The sequence below is a fragment of the Microcaecilia unicolor genome, chromosome 10 (genome assembly GCF_901765095.1).
Source record: "Microcaecilia unicolor chromosome 10, aMicUni1.1, whole genome shotgun sequence".
NCBI classification, from domain to species: domain Eukaryota; kingdom Metazoa; phylum Chordata; class Amphibia; order Gymnophiona; family Siphonopidae; genus Microcaecilia; species Microcaecilia unicolor.
This window is the reverse complement of record NC_044040.1, coordinates 118,881,612-118,895,450: the sequence shown is the minus strand read 5'-3', so window position 1 is coordinate 118,895,450 and position 13,839 is coordinate 118,881,612. Positions and strand designations below refer to the sequence as shown.

At 45.5% G+C, this 13,839-nt stretch overlaps 1 protein-coding gene across 1 annotated transcript in view; it reads left to right on the top strand.

Moving 5' to 3' along the window:
- The first annotated feature begins 892 nt into the window (after positions 1-892).
- SLCO2A1 (solute carrier organic anion transporter family member 2A1) overlaps positions 893-13,839 on the top strand; it is a 915,614-nt gene continuing 902,667 nt past the window's right edge. Inside the window, 1 exon segment of the mRNA XM_030215775.1 lies at positions 893-1,166. Coding sequence (XP_030071635.1) covers positions 1,107-1,166 — 60 coding nt within the window. The 5' untranslated portion in view covers positions 893-1,106.

The following is a 13,839-nucleotide window of genomic DNA, read 5'->3' as shown; positions in this document are numbered from 1 at the left end:
TACCTAGTTTAATGAATGTAAGCAGCAGCCGGCGAACAGAAATGCACCCATCCAGCATATTCCCTCACCTTTATGTGCCGCCTTACTGCCATCTTCTGGCCTGACTTCTAGCAGGAATTTAAAAAAATAGAAAGGAACCCGAGCGCGCACTCAGGAAGTATTGTACTAAAGATTAGCTCCAGTTATTTTATTCCTATGGGCCATGCAGCAGATAACTGGAGCTAATCTTTAATAAAAGACTCCTCTCAGTTTAAGAAACTGCAGCGGAGGAGGCGGGGCCAGCAGAGGCTGAGCACGCGTAGGGGGCTGTAGGGCCCCGCGCTGCTAATTTCTTGATAACTGGCTACCTCTTTGCCCCGTTCGGGTTCGGGAGGGAGGATAGAAAGGAGTTTTTTTTTTTTTTTTTTGTCCAGTACAAGGCTTTTGGCATGCTGGTTGAGAAGTAGTGACTAAAGAGTGTTACCGGCCGCACCTGAGTTGCTGATGCCGGCACCCCGGGTATAGTGTAGTCAGTTCTCACAAGTCGCGAGAACTGAGCAGATTCTTGACGCCTGCAGCAGTTCAAAGTACTGCTGCTGCTAACTGCCACGCTTTAGAATATTTTGGAGGTAAGCTCTCGAGTTCGGCTGGCAGGGCTTGTGGATCCTTACTAGCTAAGGTAACGTTCATTTTAACTTGGGGGTCGGGGTAGGAAGGAAGCGAGAAAGAAAAGCAAGAGGAGCGCCCCCCATGTTAAAAACTATTGTCGCTCCCCCACCCCCATTCACGTGCTACGCCACTCTTTGCCAGTCCCTCCTGGCTGCTGTATGGCTCATTTTTCACACAGTCTAAGAAAAAGAGGGGCGGGAACATTTCATCATCATCATCATCGTCGTCAAAAAAGCTATAAAAAGTTCAGACTCAATCTTACATGTCTGGGTTACCTGACACAGTCCTGCACCTTTTTTTTCAGACAGACAAGGCTTTGATATTGCCTGGTGCATTCAATTTGACCTACGCTTGATCGACAGAAGAACTTAATAAGAAGAAACGGTCACGTACTAGCTAGAGAAACTTTACCGTGCCTATCGCAGCACCTGAGGAACTGTGGAGTGCTAACAGCTATCATGGGGTTGCAGGGTGAAGACAGCAAATCATGTCACAAAAGGATCTTCTACAACATCAAGGTGAGGGCTGAATTTTTTAGCCTGCTAGATGTATCCCTTACAGCACGGATAGTCTTAGGTCTTGCTCCTTACTATTGCACTTATTAAATAATCTCAAATTCATCTCTGTCCATTATCCTAAACATGCATTCTAGGTAAGTGTTCGTGTGTGTAAATACTCTGTACTTTTTAAGATAACATATGCATCTTCTGATGTGGTGGTGTGTTTGCGAATGGAAATGTATAAATGAAGTTGTACTGGCGCCTGTTTTTCTTTTTTATTAGAACATTTAATAGTACAAAGAGTAACCTCCCACTAGGAATTCTTTTTTTTTTTTTTAATGTATTTATTTTGTCACACAAAAACATTTTCCCTTATCAGGAAGTTCCCGCAATGTAACCGGGTCGGTCAACATTGAGACTATATACTAACCCCAGATGTTTCTATTGCAGTTTACTATATCCCATTGCAGGGAATATAGCTTCATATCGTTATCTTGTGCTGAGTAAAGATCTGGTGTGTTTGTTTCTTCTAGCACCCCAAGACTTGCTATTGCTAACTTGTCTATCATCAGGATTAGACTGCAGGGAATGAAAAAATCCTCTTTTCTTTCCCTTCTATCTCACTGTATTACACTGGCATCCGATCTCCTCTCCTATAAAGTTTAAATGTTCCAGGGGTCAATACTCATCAAACCTATCCAAATATTGACATTTGCATTCCTCGGGTAGGAAGGGGGTACTAAGCATATTTAGGAGTATATCAAGAACCTACTACCTCATACAATGCCTTAGAGTTTACTTGATGGCCTGCATCAACATAAACCACATACACACTTAAAGAAACTTGGAAGTTCACTGTCATTTTTAAATAAAGTCGCATTATCCCACAACTTAAATTTTGCCATTATAGTAGACTTGAGTCTGATCAACATCTCAACACACATCACAGTATCCTGAAAAATAATAACCACAATGGCACATATACTTCAACTTGGTTTATGGAACTCACCATACAAAAAGAGTTCAGATTTTGATGTAATATCTGTAAAAATATAAACCCTCTCCCCAGGGGTGTAGCCAGACCTTGGCGGGAGGGAGGAGCGGAGCCCAAGGTGGGGGGGGGGGGAGCACTATTTAGCCTCCTACCCCCGCCGCCGCCAGATACCTTGTTTGCTGGCGGGGGTCCCCAACCCCCACCAGCCGAAGAGTCTTCTTCAGTGCCGGTCGACTCTGGCACCTTCGCTGTGTGATGATCTGTTTTGAACTGATGTCGTGCACCGTGCACGTCCTGTATGTAGCCCCGTGCCTTCGCTATGTGATGATCTGTTTTGAACTCCTGACGTCCTGTATGTAGCCCCGTGTAGGATGTAAGACATCGGAAACAGAATATCACACAACGAAGGCGCCGGAGTCGACCGGCGCTGAAGAAGACTCTTCGGCTGGCGGGGGTTGGGGACCCCTGCCAGCAAACAAGGTACCTGATGCAGTGGCGGGGGGGGGGGGGGTCAATTGTAGAGGGGGCCAGGGCTTAATCTGTAGGGGCCCATGCCCCTGCAGCCCCCACGTAGCTACACCCCTGCCTCTCACGCCCCAAGCATTTTGTGAAGTACCAGTAATACAAAACCTACAAAAATCACTCAGGACCTATAGAGCTAATCTAGTTCACTATAACACCACTAACCTATAACACAACAAGGACCCTAACCTAGGAAAAAAATAACACAGTAAATATTGCACTGGGGCATAGAACATCAATATGCCTATTGGGAAACTGAAGAAGCTGAATTATTACAGGTGGTTAAATAGAAACTCCATCTTGGTCACAAATACTAAACACAAATAGACACTTTCCAAGTACAGAAAAAGTGACCACAAACTTAAAATATGAATATATAGACAGAAATTAAACTTAAACTCCAAGAAGCCACACTGTGTAGGCAGTGCAACACTAGAGAGAGAAAAAGCAGCCTACACTCTGCAAAATGTAAATAAAGCAGTGTAAATCTACTGTTAACGAACATTTTCCATTCACTGAATTAAAAATAAAATTCTTCTTTCTACCTTTACTGTCAGGTCATTTTTGTCCCAGTCTCCAGTTTCTGCTTTCCTTTGTCTTTTCTTAACTTTCTTTCCAAAGTGTCCTGCCCATTTACAACTTCTTTTCTCCCATCTTGTCTTCTTCATGTCCTCTTCTATACCCATCTGAGATTGATCATTTCCTTTCATCGTTGCTTCATTTATTTTTCTTTGAAGGGGTAAACAAACATGTTGACAAAGGTGAGCCGGTTAATATTGTGTATCTAGATTTTCAACACAGATAGAGAGGGTAATACAGCATACGCAGAAAGTATACAAACAAAAAAGCAACATTGGGCCTTCAAGACTGGGACAAATAGAATTCTTTATTGATGACCCGACACGGGCCGTGTTTCGGCACTAAACAGTGCCTGCTTCAGGGGTCCAGAACGGACACAATAAGGTAGACTTGAAGTCAATTCAATGCCCTAGCGTGTAGTATGAAAAATCGCCGTATGCCGCAATTGCAAAGATGTAGCTCCATAAGGAGTCCTCTCGTGTGCTTTGAAGTGAAAGCACACGAGAGGACTCCTTACGGAGCTACATCTTTGCAATTGCGGTGTACGGCGATTTTTCATACTACACGCTGGGGCATTGAATTGACTTCGTCTACCTTATTGTGTCCGTTCTGGACCCCTGAAGCAGGCGCTGTTTAGCGCCGAAACATGGCCTGTGTCGGGTCATCAAAAACAACTCTATTTGTCTCAGTCTTGAAGTCCCAGTGTTGCTTTTTTGTTTGTATCTAGATTTTCAGAAGGCGTTTGATAAGGTCCTTCATGAAAGACTACAGAGGAAATTAGAGGGACATGGGATCGGAGGTAGTGTCTTACTGTGGATTAGAAACTGGTTGAAAGATAGGAAACAGAGGGTGGGATTAAGGGGTCAATGGAGAAAGGGTAGTTAGCGGGGTCCCTCAGGGATCGGTGCTGGGACCTCTGCTTTTTAACATATTCATAAATGACCTAGAGATGGGGGTAACTAGTGAGGTAATCAAATTTGCCAACGACATAAAGTTATTCAAAGTAGTCAAATCGCTGGAAGATTGTGAAAAACTACAAGAGGACCTTACAAGACTGGGAGACTGGGCGTCTAAATGGCAGATGACATTAAATGTGAACAAGTGCAAAGTGATGCATGTGGGAAAGAGGAACCCAAACTATACGTCATGCAAGGTTCAGCGTTTGGAGTCAAGGACCGAGAAAGGGATCTAGGTGTCATCATTGATGATACATTGAAAACTTTTCATTATCATGTTACCAAGATCCTTCTGTAATTACTAAAAGCTATTTCTTGTATACCTCCACTACTCATGATAATTGTAAGCCATATTGAGCCTGCAAAGAGGTGGGAAAAGCAAATAGAATGTTGGGTATCATTAGGAAAGGGATTGAAAACAAAAATAAGGATATTATTCTGCCATTGTGCCGCTCCATGGTGCAACCGCACCTTGAGTATTGTGTTCAATTCTGGTCGCCGCACCTCAAAAAATACATAGTGGAATTGGAAAAGGTGCAGAGAAGGGCGACAAAGATGATACAGGGGATGGGACGACTTCCCTATCAGGATAGGCTGAAGAAGCTGGGGCTCTTCAACTTGGAGAAAAGGCGGCTAAGGGGAGATATGATAGAGGTCTATAAGATAATGAGTGAAATGGAACGGGTCTGTGGAGCGACTGTTTACGCTTTCCAAAAATACTAGGACAAGGGGGCATGCGATGAAACTGCAATGTGGTAAATTTAAAACGAATCAGAGGAAATCTTTCTGCACTCAACGCGTATTTAAACTCTGAAATTCGCTGCCAGAAAAGGTGGTTAAGGCGGTTAACTTAGTGGACTTCAAAAAAGGGTTGGACGGCTTCCTGGAGGAAAAAGCCATAAAATGTTATTGAATGGATGAGGGAATAATACAGTATTTCTAGGATGGGCGGGACAAATTGCTTGTTACATAAGTACATAAGTAGTGCCATACTGGGAAAGACCAAAGGTCCATCTAGCCCAGCATCCTGTCACCGACAGTGGCCAATCCAGGTCAAGGGCACCTGGCACGCTCCCCAAACGTAAAAACATTCCAGACAAGTTATACCTAAAAATGCGGAATTTTTCCAAGTCCATTTAATAGCGGTCTATGGACTTGTCCTTTAGGAATCTATCTAACCCCTTTTTAAACTCCGTCAAGCTAACCGCCCGTACCACGTTCTCCGGCAACGAATTCCAGAGTCTAATTACACGTTGGGTGAAGAAAAATTTTCTCCGATTCGTTTTAAATTTACCACACTGTAGTTTCAACTCATGCCCTCTAGTCCTAGTATTTTTGGATAGCGTGAACAGTCGCTTCACATCCACCCGATCCATTCCACTCATTATTTTATACACTTCTATCATATCTCCCCTCAGCCGTCTCTTCTCCAAGCTGAAAAGCCCTAGCCTTCTCAGCCTCTCTTCATAGGAAAGTCGTCCCATCCCCACTATCATTTTCGTCGCCCTTCGCTGTACCTTTTCCAATTCTACTATATCTTTTTTGAGATACGGAGACCAGTACTGAACACAATACTCCAGGTGCGGTCGCACCATGGAGCGATACAACGGCATTATAACATCCGCACACCTGGACTCCATACCCTTCCTAATAACACCCAACATTCTATTCGCTTTCCTAGCCGCAGCAGCACACTGAGCAGAAGGTTTCAGCGTATCATCGACGACGACACCCAGATCCCTTTCTTGATCCGTAACTCCTAACGCGGAACCTTGCAAGACGTAGCTATAATTCGGGTTCCTCTTACCCACATGCATCACTTTGCACTTGTCAACATTGAACTTCATCTGCCACTTGCACGCCCATTCTCCCAGTCTCGCAAGGTCCTCCTGTAATCGTTCACATTCCTCCTGCGACTTGACGACCCTGAATAATTTTGTGTCATCGGCGAATTTAATTACCTCACTAGTTATTCCCATCTCTAGGTCATTTATAAATACATTAAAAAGCAACGGACCCAGCACAGACCCCTGCGGGACCCCACTAACTACCCTCCTCCACTGAGAATACTGGCCACGCAATCCTACTCTCTGCTTCCTATCTTTCAACCAGTTCTTAATCCATAATACCCTACCTCCGATTCCATGACTCAGCAATTTCTTCAGGAGTCTTTCGTGCGGCACTTTGTCAAACGCCTTCTGAAAATCCAGATATACAATATCAACCGGCTCCCCATTGTCCACATGTTTGCTTACCCCCTCAAAAAAATGCATTAGATTGGTGAGGCAAGACTTCCCTTCACTAAATCCGTGCTGACTTTGTCTCATCAGTCCATGTTTTTGTATATGCTCTGCAATTTTATTCTTAATAATAGCCTCCACCATCTTGCCCGGCACCGACGTCAGACTCACCGGTCTATAATTTCCCGGATCTCCTCTGGAACCCTTCTTAAAAATCGGAGTAACATTGGCTACCCTCCAGTCTTCCGGTACTACACTCGATTTTAGGGACAGATTGCATATTTCTAACAGTAGCTCCGCAAGTTCATTTTTTAGTTCTATTAATACTCTGGGATGAATACCATCAGGTCCCGGTGATTTACTACTCTTCAGCTTGCTGAACTGACCCATTACATCCTCCAAGGTTACAGAGAATTTGTTTAGTTTCTCCGACTCCCCCGCTTCAAATATTCTTTCCGGCACCGGTGTCCCCCCCCAAATCCTCCTCGGTGAAGACCGAAGCAAAGAATTCATTTAATTTCTCCGCTACGGCTTTGTCCTCCTTGATCGCCCCTTTAACACCATTTTCGTCCAGCGGCCCAACCGACTCTTTGGCCGGTTTCCTGCTTTTAATGTATCTAAAAAAATTTTTACTATGTATTTTTGCTTCCAACGCTAATTTCTTCTCAAAGTCCTTTTTGCCCTCCTTATCTCCGCTTTGCATTTGGCTTGGCATTCCTTATGATCTATCCTGTTACTTTCAGTTGGTTCTCTTCTCCACTTTCTGAAGGATTGTTTTTTGGCTCTAATGATTTCCTTTATCTTACTGTTTAGCCACGCCGGCTGACGTTTAGTCTTTTTTCCCTTTTTTCTAATACGTGGAATATATTTGTCCTGAACCTCCAGGATGGTGTTTTTAAACAGCATCCACGCCTGATGCAAGTTTTTTACTCTGCGAGCTGCTCCTTTCAGTCTTTTTTTTTACCATTTTTCTCATTTTGTCGTAATCACCTTTTCTATAGTTAAACGCTAGCGTACTTGATTTCCTAGTTTCACTTCCTTCAATGCCAATATCAAAACCGATCATATTATGATCACTGTTATCAAGCGGCCCTCGTATCGTTACCCCCTGCACTAGATCATGAGCACCACTAAGGACTAAGTCTAGTATTTTTCCTTCTCTTGTCGGCTCCTGAACTAGCTGTTCCATGAAGCTGTCCTTGATTTCATCAAGAAATCTTATGTCCCTTGCGTGTACAGATGTTACATTAACCCAGTCTATATGCGGGTAATTGAAATCCCCCATTATTATTGTGTTGCCCAGTTTGTTTGCGTCCCTGATTTCCTTTAACATTTCCGCATCCGTCTGTTCGTCCTGGCCAGGCGGACGGTAGTACACTCCTATCACTATCCTTTTCCCCTTTGCACATGGAATTTCAATCCACAGTGATTCCAAGGAGTGTTTTGTTTCCTGCAGAATTTTCAATCTATTTGATTCAAGGCTCTCGTTAATATACAATGCTACCCCTCCACCAATCCGATTCACCCTATCACTACGATATAATTTGTACCCCGGTATGACAGTGTCCCACTGGTTATCCTCCTTCCACCAGGTCTCAGAGATGCCTATTATATCTAATTTTTCATTTAGTGCAATATATTCCAACTCCCCCATCTTATTTCTTAGTTCTTTTGGCCGCTGTCGGTGACAGGGTGCTGGGCTTGACGGACCCTTGGTCTGTCCCTGCACTGCGATGCTTATGTACGTATTTCCCTATCTGCTCAGACTTTGTTCGTTCTTACAATTCAGTCTTCCTTTTTGTAAAATACGTCTACCTACAGCTTTTAATTTCCCTCGTCCCAGTCCTCCCATTCTTCATCCTATTATTCCCTGGTTTTGTTTTTTTTACTACCTCTTCCAGCACCTTCTTTTTCTTTCTTTCCCTCTATACAGCACCCTCTATTTTCATTCCTCTGACCAATATCTCCTTTCTCTTGCACCTCTTCCCCCACCTCCCCATCAATCATCTTCCTGTCACTCTCCCCCCTCATTGTATCCAGCATTCCTCAGTGTTCCTCTCCCACTTCCATGTCATCCCAGATTCTTGTATCCTTTGACCCTAAGAGGTTGGGAATTCCCACCACCAAATGTACTAACTCCTACATGTATGCTCATGCTGGGCTGACCCTTAATGGCTGTGTTTCCACTCACAGTGTGAGAGCCATGGTGACTTCAGTAGTTAATTTCTGCTTTGCCTCCATTGAAGAAATTTGCAAAGTGTTAACGTGGTCTGTCCGCACCTTCACTGCTCACTACTGTCTGGATCAGAATTCTAGGTGGGCTAGACAGATTGTATAAGCAGACCTTCGAAATCTTTTTACTACTTGAATGCCAACTCTGCCCTGTGGCCCCTCTTTTTTACCACCAGGCTTACTTTTCCTCAGTTGCTAAGATTATATTTACATTTGTGAGACTGGCAGCTAGTGAGTCCCACATGTGAGAATATATGCCTGCTGTCCTCAGAGAATACCTGCTACAGGTATGTAACATTGCTTTCTTCGAGGACAAGCAGGCATAATATTCTTACATCTCTCCGTCTCCATTGGAGTTGTCGTTTTAGCTTTAGAATTATACTGCTGGTCTTGCGCTTGAGCGTCAGGCAGGATGGCACCTGTGTGTATAGGGGCACTGCCTTAAACTTTGAAAGTGACACTGCACTTTGTGTCCATACCGGGCTCCATGGATGTCGTCACCCACATGTGAGAATTAATGCCTGCTATCTTCGGAGAACACCTGCTACAGGTAAGTAACTTTGCTATCTCTTTCTTAGACAGTAGCATGAATAGCTAGTATTTGTGAAGGACTGGGTTCCATAGTGCTGAATCCAGGAGTAGGTGAGACAATAGGTTTAGATACAGCAGCACTGCAAAGTCTTCGGATGGCAGGAATAGTGAAACAGATAATACTAAGGGGTGAGGAAAGAGAGAGAGGATGATGGCTCTTATCTGACTTAAGGTCTTTCTCTGGCACTTCTTTTTGAGCTGAGCTCATCTCCCCCCGAGCTGTCTAGGAATCGGGACAGGTTGCATTAGTGGCAGTGATGGAACTATGGGAAAGGGTGCCACGGGCTTTGCATGTGCACTTTGTAAAGAGGAAATACAATAATATATTTAAGTTAGTGGAGGGCTTCTGGGGGAGGGCGAAGAACAAGCAGGGAAAGAAGGAAGAGGGGGGGGGGGGGGTAAAAAAAAAGCTTCAGAAAAATTACAAACTGGGTATGGGACTGTTTGAGGTTAGCCAGCATGGTGAGGTACTATGACCCCTCCCAATATGGTTCCAAGCTGGCTTATGTTGATATGATCCTTTGAGCCATAAATATTTTGAAGGTTGGGCATGGCTCAGTTACAATGAATGTTTCAGGGACAAGATGGTGGGAAATAATTTATGAACTGAGGTACACAAGGTGTACATTTTATGGTTTACTTAAATGCTAAGGTTATCAATAGAAATCAAACACCTCTCCACTTAAATGCTAATAAAGCACACTTCCTTGTCATCAAGCAGATGAAGCCATTACGTATGGGTTGTGTCCATCAACCAGCAGGGGAGATAGAGAGCACTCAGCTTTTCACAGTGCCTCATGGCCAGCCAGCTTCACCGCCTCTTCAGTATTCTCTATCTCCCCAAGCAGGGGTGGCTGCAGCTTCTTCGAGCTCCATCAAAAATCTGCCTGGGGGTGGCTCCTGGCTTGCCAGTTGTTAGCCGGGGTGTTAGAGGCTATAGCAGCTTCACTTTGAAGGCACATAGGTCAGCCCTTTCCCTGCCTTACCCATGCCCCCGTGGATGTGGACATATTAGCTTGCTTTTCCCTGTCCTTTCCCACTCAGTGGATGCAGGCACATTGGTTCACCTTTCCCACTTATCTGAGCCTCCTGAGTGTTTTTATTTACCTCTTTTGCCTCTGCTTTCCTCACAGCGTTAAAAAAAAAAAAAAAAAAAAAGTTGCGTCGCACTTTAGCGCAGCGATCTTGGAAAAGAGGTTTTTCTTGAGATTCTTCTGCAGGACGGGAGCTGTGATACTCTAGTGAGGTAAGAGTGTTTTCTGACTCCTCCGGAGTGGGCCCGCGATCGGGACGTTTTTGGCGCGAACCGCCATTTTTGAATTTTACTGCCGTTTTCGGCGATGGCTGTGGAGACTGTAAAGCGCTGTTCTAAATGCGGCAAGCGCAAATCAGCAGCGGGGCTCTGTAATTCGTGCTGTTCAGACGGTAGAGCCGGCCTGAGCATGGCGAGCGGCGATCTTTTGTGCTCTGAGCTGGCAGCGGACGCAATTTTGGATTTTCCACATGGCGCGGCCTCCGTTGCGACGGAGAGCCCTGAATCCGGGGGAGGGGGTGTCCTGATAGCCCTGGGCAGGATCCGGACAGTCATGGAGCGGGTTTCTCCCCTGATTTTGTTTTGATGCTGCAAAGGGCATACATGCTTAAAAGAGCTCTTCCACAGGGATCTTCGGACCCTCTGCCTGCCTCCCCCCCCCCCCCCCGGTGGATCCTGGCCTTTTGGAGTTGGCTTTGCCTGTTTCTTATCCTCCTGATAAACGCAGAAGGGCTAATTCCCCTTCTGAGTGTGGCGTACCCCCCTTTCCTCCCCCGTGGTCGGGCTATGAGGATTCTGAGGGGTCTGACAGAACTTCTTGGGCTGAGGAGCCAGAGTCGGGTGCAGAATTGCCACAGGAGCTTGATGATCCGTCTGCGGTGAGGATTTTCCACCGCGAGGAGCTGCCAGCGTTTATTTCAGGTGCCTTACAAGCCCTCTTGATTGAGGATCCAAGGAGTGGCACAGCCTCCTCTGTTAATCCAAGGATGGCTAGTACCAGAAAGCCTGCTCGAGCCTTTCCTTTGCATGACTCCATCCAAGAGCTTATTTCGGCTCAATAGGCTGACCCCGAGGGACCTTTGAAGGTGCCAGGGCTATGGGGCAATTATACCCTCTGAGTGAGGAACATTTGGCTCGCTTTGCAATGCCTAAAGTGGATGCCCTGGTCACGGCTGTGACAAAGAGAACTACCCTCCCTGTTGAAGGAGGTGTTGCCCTGAAGGATATTCAAGACCGCAGGCTTGATTCAACTCTGAAACGGTCCTTTGATTTGGCAGGTCTCACTGTTCGGGCATCTGCATGCAGTTGTTATGCTGCTAGAGCCTGCCTGGCTTGGTTACAGCAGGCAGTGGAACAGCCCGGTGATGGAGCGGAGACCTTATCTGAAGTGGCTCCGCGGATGGAGTCGGCCTTGTCCTTTTTGGCTGACGCCCTTTATGATATTGTCAGAGCTTCGGCTAAACAAATGGCTGTAGCAGTGGCCGCTCGACGCACACTTTGGCTACGACATTGGGCAGCGGACATGGCCTCTAAGCAAAGGTTGGTGAAGTTGCCCTTTCAAGGCCTTCTCTTGTTTGGTGAGGAGCTGGAAAACATTGTTGAAGGCCTGGGGGATTGCAAACCTCAGCGCTTGCCCGAAGATAGGCCGAAGCCTTCCTCTAAGGGCTAGGCGGTCCGCTCCTCTTACAGACCTCGCTTCCGTGAAGCTAGAAGGTACCGCCCGGGGCGTTCTGCTGGGTTCACTTCTCGTGCCCACTTTCTGCAGAGAAACTCCTTTCACTCGGACAAACGTTCCGCAGCTGCCGGTTCAAGGCCTGGAGTTCAGGGGCGACCCTCTCAATGATGGTGCGCCGGCCCCTCCTTGTTTCCTGTCATCTGAGGAAGACTTTCCCTCTTTTTTTGAGGAGTGGGCTAAAATCTCTGCAGATCAGTGGGTCTTGGACCTGATCAGAGACGGATACTGAATAGAATTTGATGCCCCGGTGAGAGACGTGTTTGTGGAGTTCCTGATGCGGTTCTGCCGCCAAACGGGCGGCGGTAGAGGAGACTTTGCACAGTCTGTACCAGATAGGGGCTGTGACCCCGGTGCCTCCCGCTGAACAAGGTCTAGGCCGCTACTCCATTTACTTTGTGGTGCCACGAAAAGGCGGGTCTTTTCGCCCGATCCTGGACTTAAAAGAGCTAAACAAGTCCTTAAGAGTGCGGCATTTTCACATGGAAACCCTGCGCTCCGTCATTGTGGCGGTACAGCCAGGAGAGTTTCTCACATCTCTGGACCTGAAAGAAGCTTACTTGCACATACCAATTTGGCCCCCGCACCAGAAGTTTTTGCGGTGTTGGGAAAACATTTCCAGTTTCGGGCCTTGCCTTTTGGCCTCGCCACAGCTCCCCGAACCTTTTCCAAGGTAATGGTGGTAGTAGCTGCCGTTCTCAGGCGAGAGGGTTATTTCTAAGGGGATTGCTTCAGACAGACCCTTTCAAGCTAACTCAGTAATCAGATTGCCCTTAATAACCTTAGCAAAAATTCTACTGCCTCACACCTTAATTAACACCTAATTCAGGTCAGTAGCAGTGCTACCTCTCCAGCAACCAAAGAACAGAAAATAACTTTTAGAACAAGGTTTGAGTCTTCCTACTATTCTTTTTAAAGTTCTGTGCCTGTTAAGTTTCTGTCTGTAGAATAAGTTTCAGTTTAAAACTATGGGAAAAGGTTTAGTGATTTATTTTAGTGTTACTGGTTCCTTTTGTTGCCTTGCCATTTAAAGTTCCTATTGATTATTTTTTGTTTTCGGTGAACCTCTTAGCTAGGAATTCCCATTCGTGAGACTATAAGTTCTGCTATTTTATTAGGATTTATTACCCACCTTTATGAAGAGGTGTTTGTTCTTAGAGAAAGCAAAGTTACTCACCTATAGCAGACGTTCTCGGATGACATTAGGGCAAGTATTCTCTCATTCCCTTCTACCTCCGCTTGGAGTTGCATTCCATTTTATATGCCTTTTGATTGGGCTTGCGGTCCCATGTGATACCATTTGGTGGGAAGGCACTCACACATACGTGGTGTGGGCCTACCACAGGCTTCTTAAAATGGTATGAACGCTGGCTAGTGTCTGCACAGAGGATTCACTGGGGACGTTGCCCATCAAAGAGAAGGTATTTGTAAGTAGTGAGTATGTAAACAAGAAATATTTGTATTAGAACTGAAAACTGTTAGGCCTCCACCACGTATATGGATTCTATTATAGATAGCTAACCAGATTGAATAGCTTGCTCCAAATGTAGCAAATCCAAATCAGTTAGCCAGGTTTCAGTCAAACCAAAGAAGACTGAGATGGTGATCTAAAACAAGATCATGAATTAAATGAGATTTACAGCGAACAGAATGAATGTTGATAATGCTAAATCTCTAAGTGATAAAGGAGAGAGAAGGGAAAGAGAGCAGAAGGCACTGGGAGAACCTGCATACTGAGTAGGGGTGATATGTTGAAGCTGGATGACGTCTTCCCCAGATCACCAGAATAGGTTACGAGGATGCTAGAGTAAA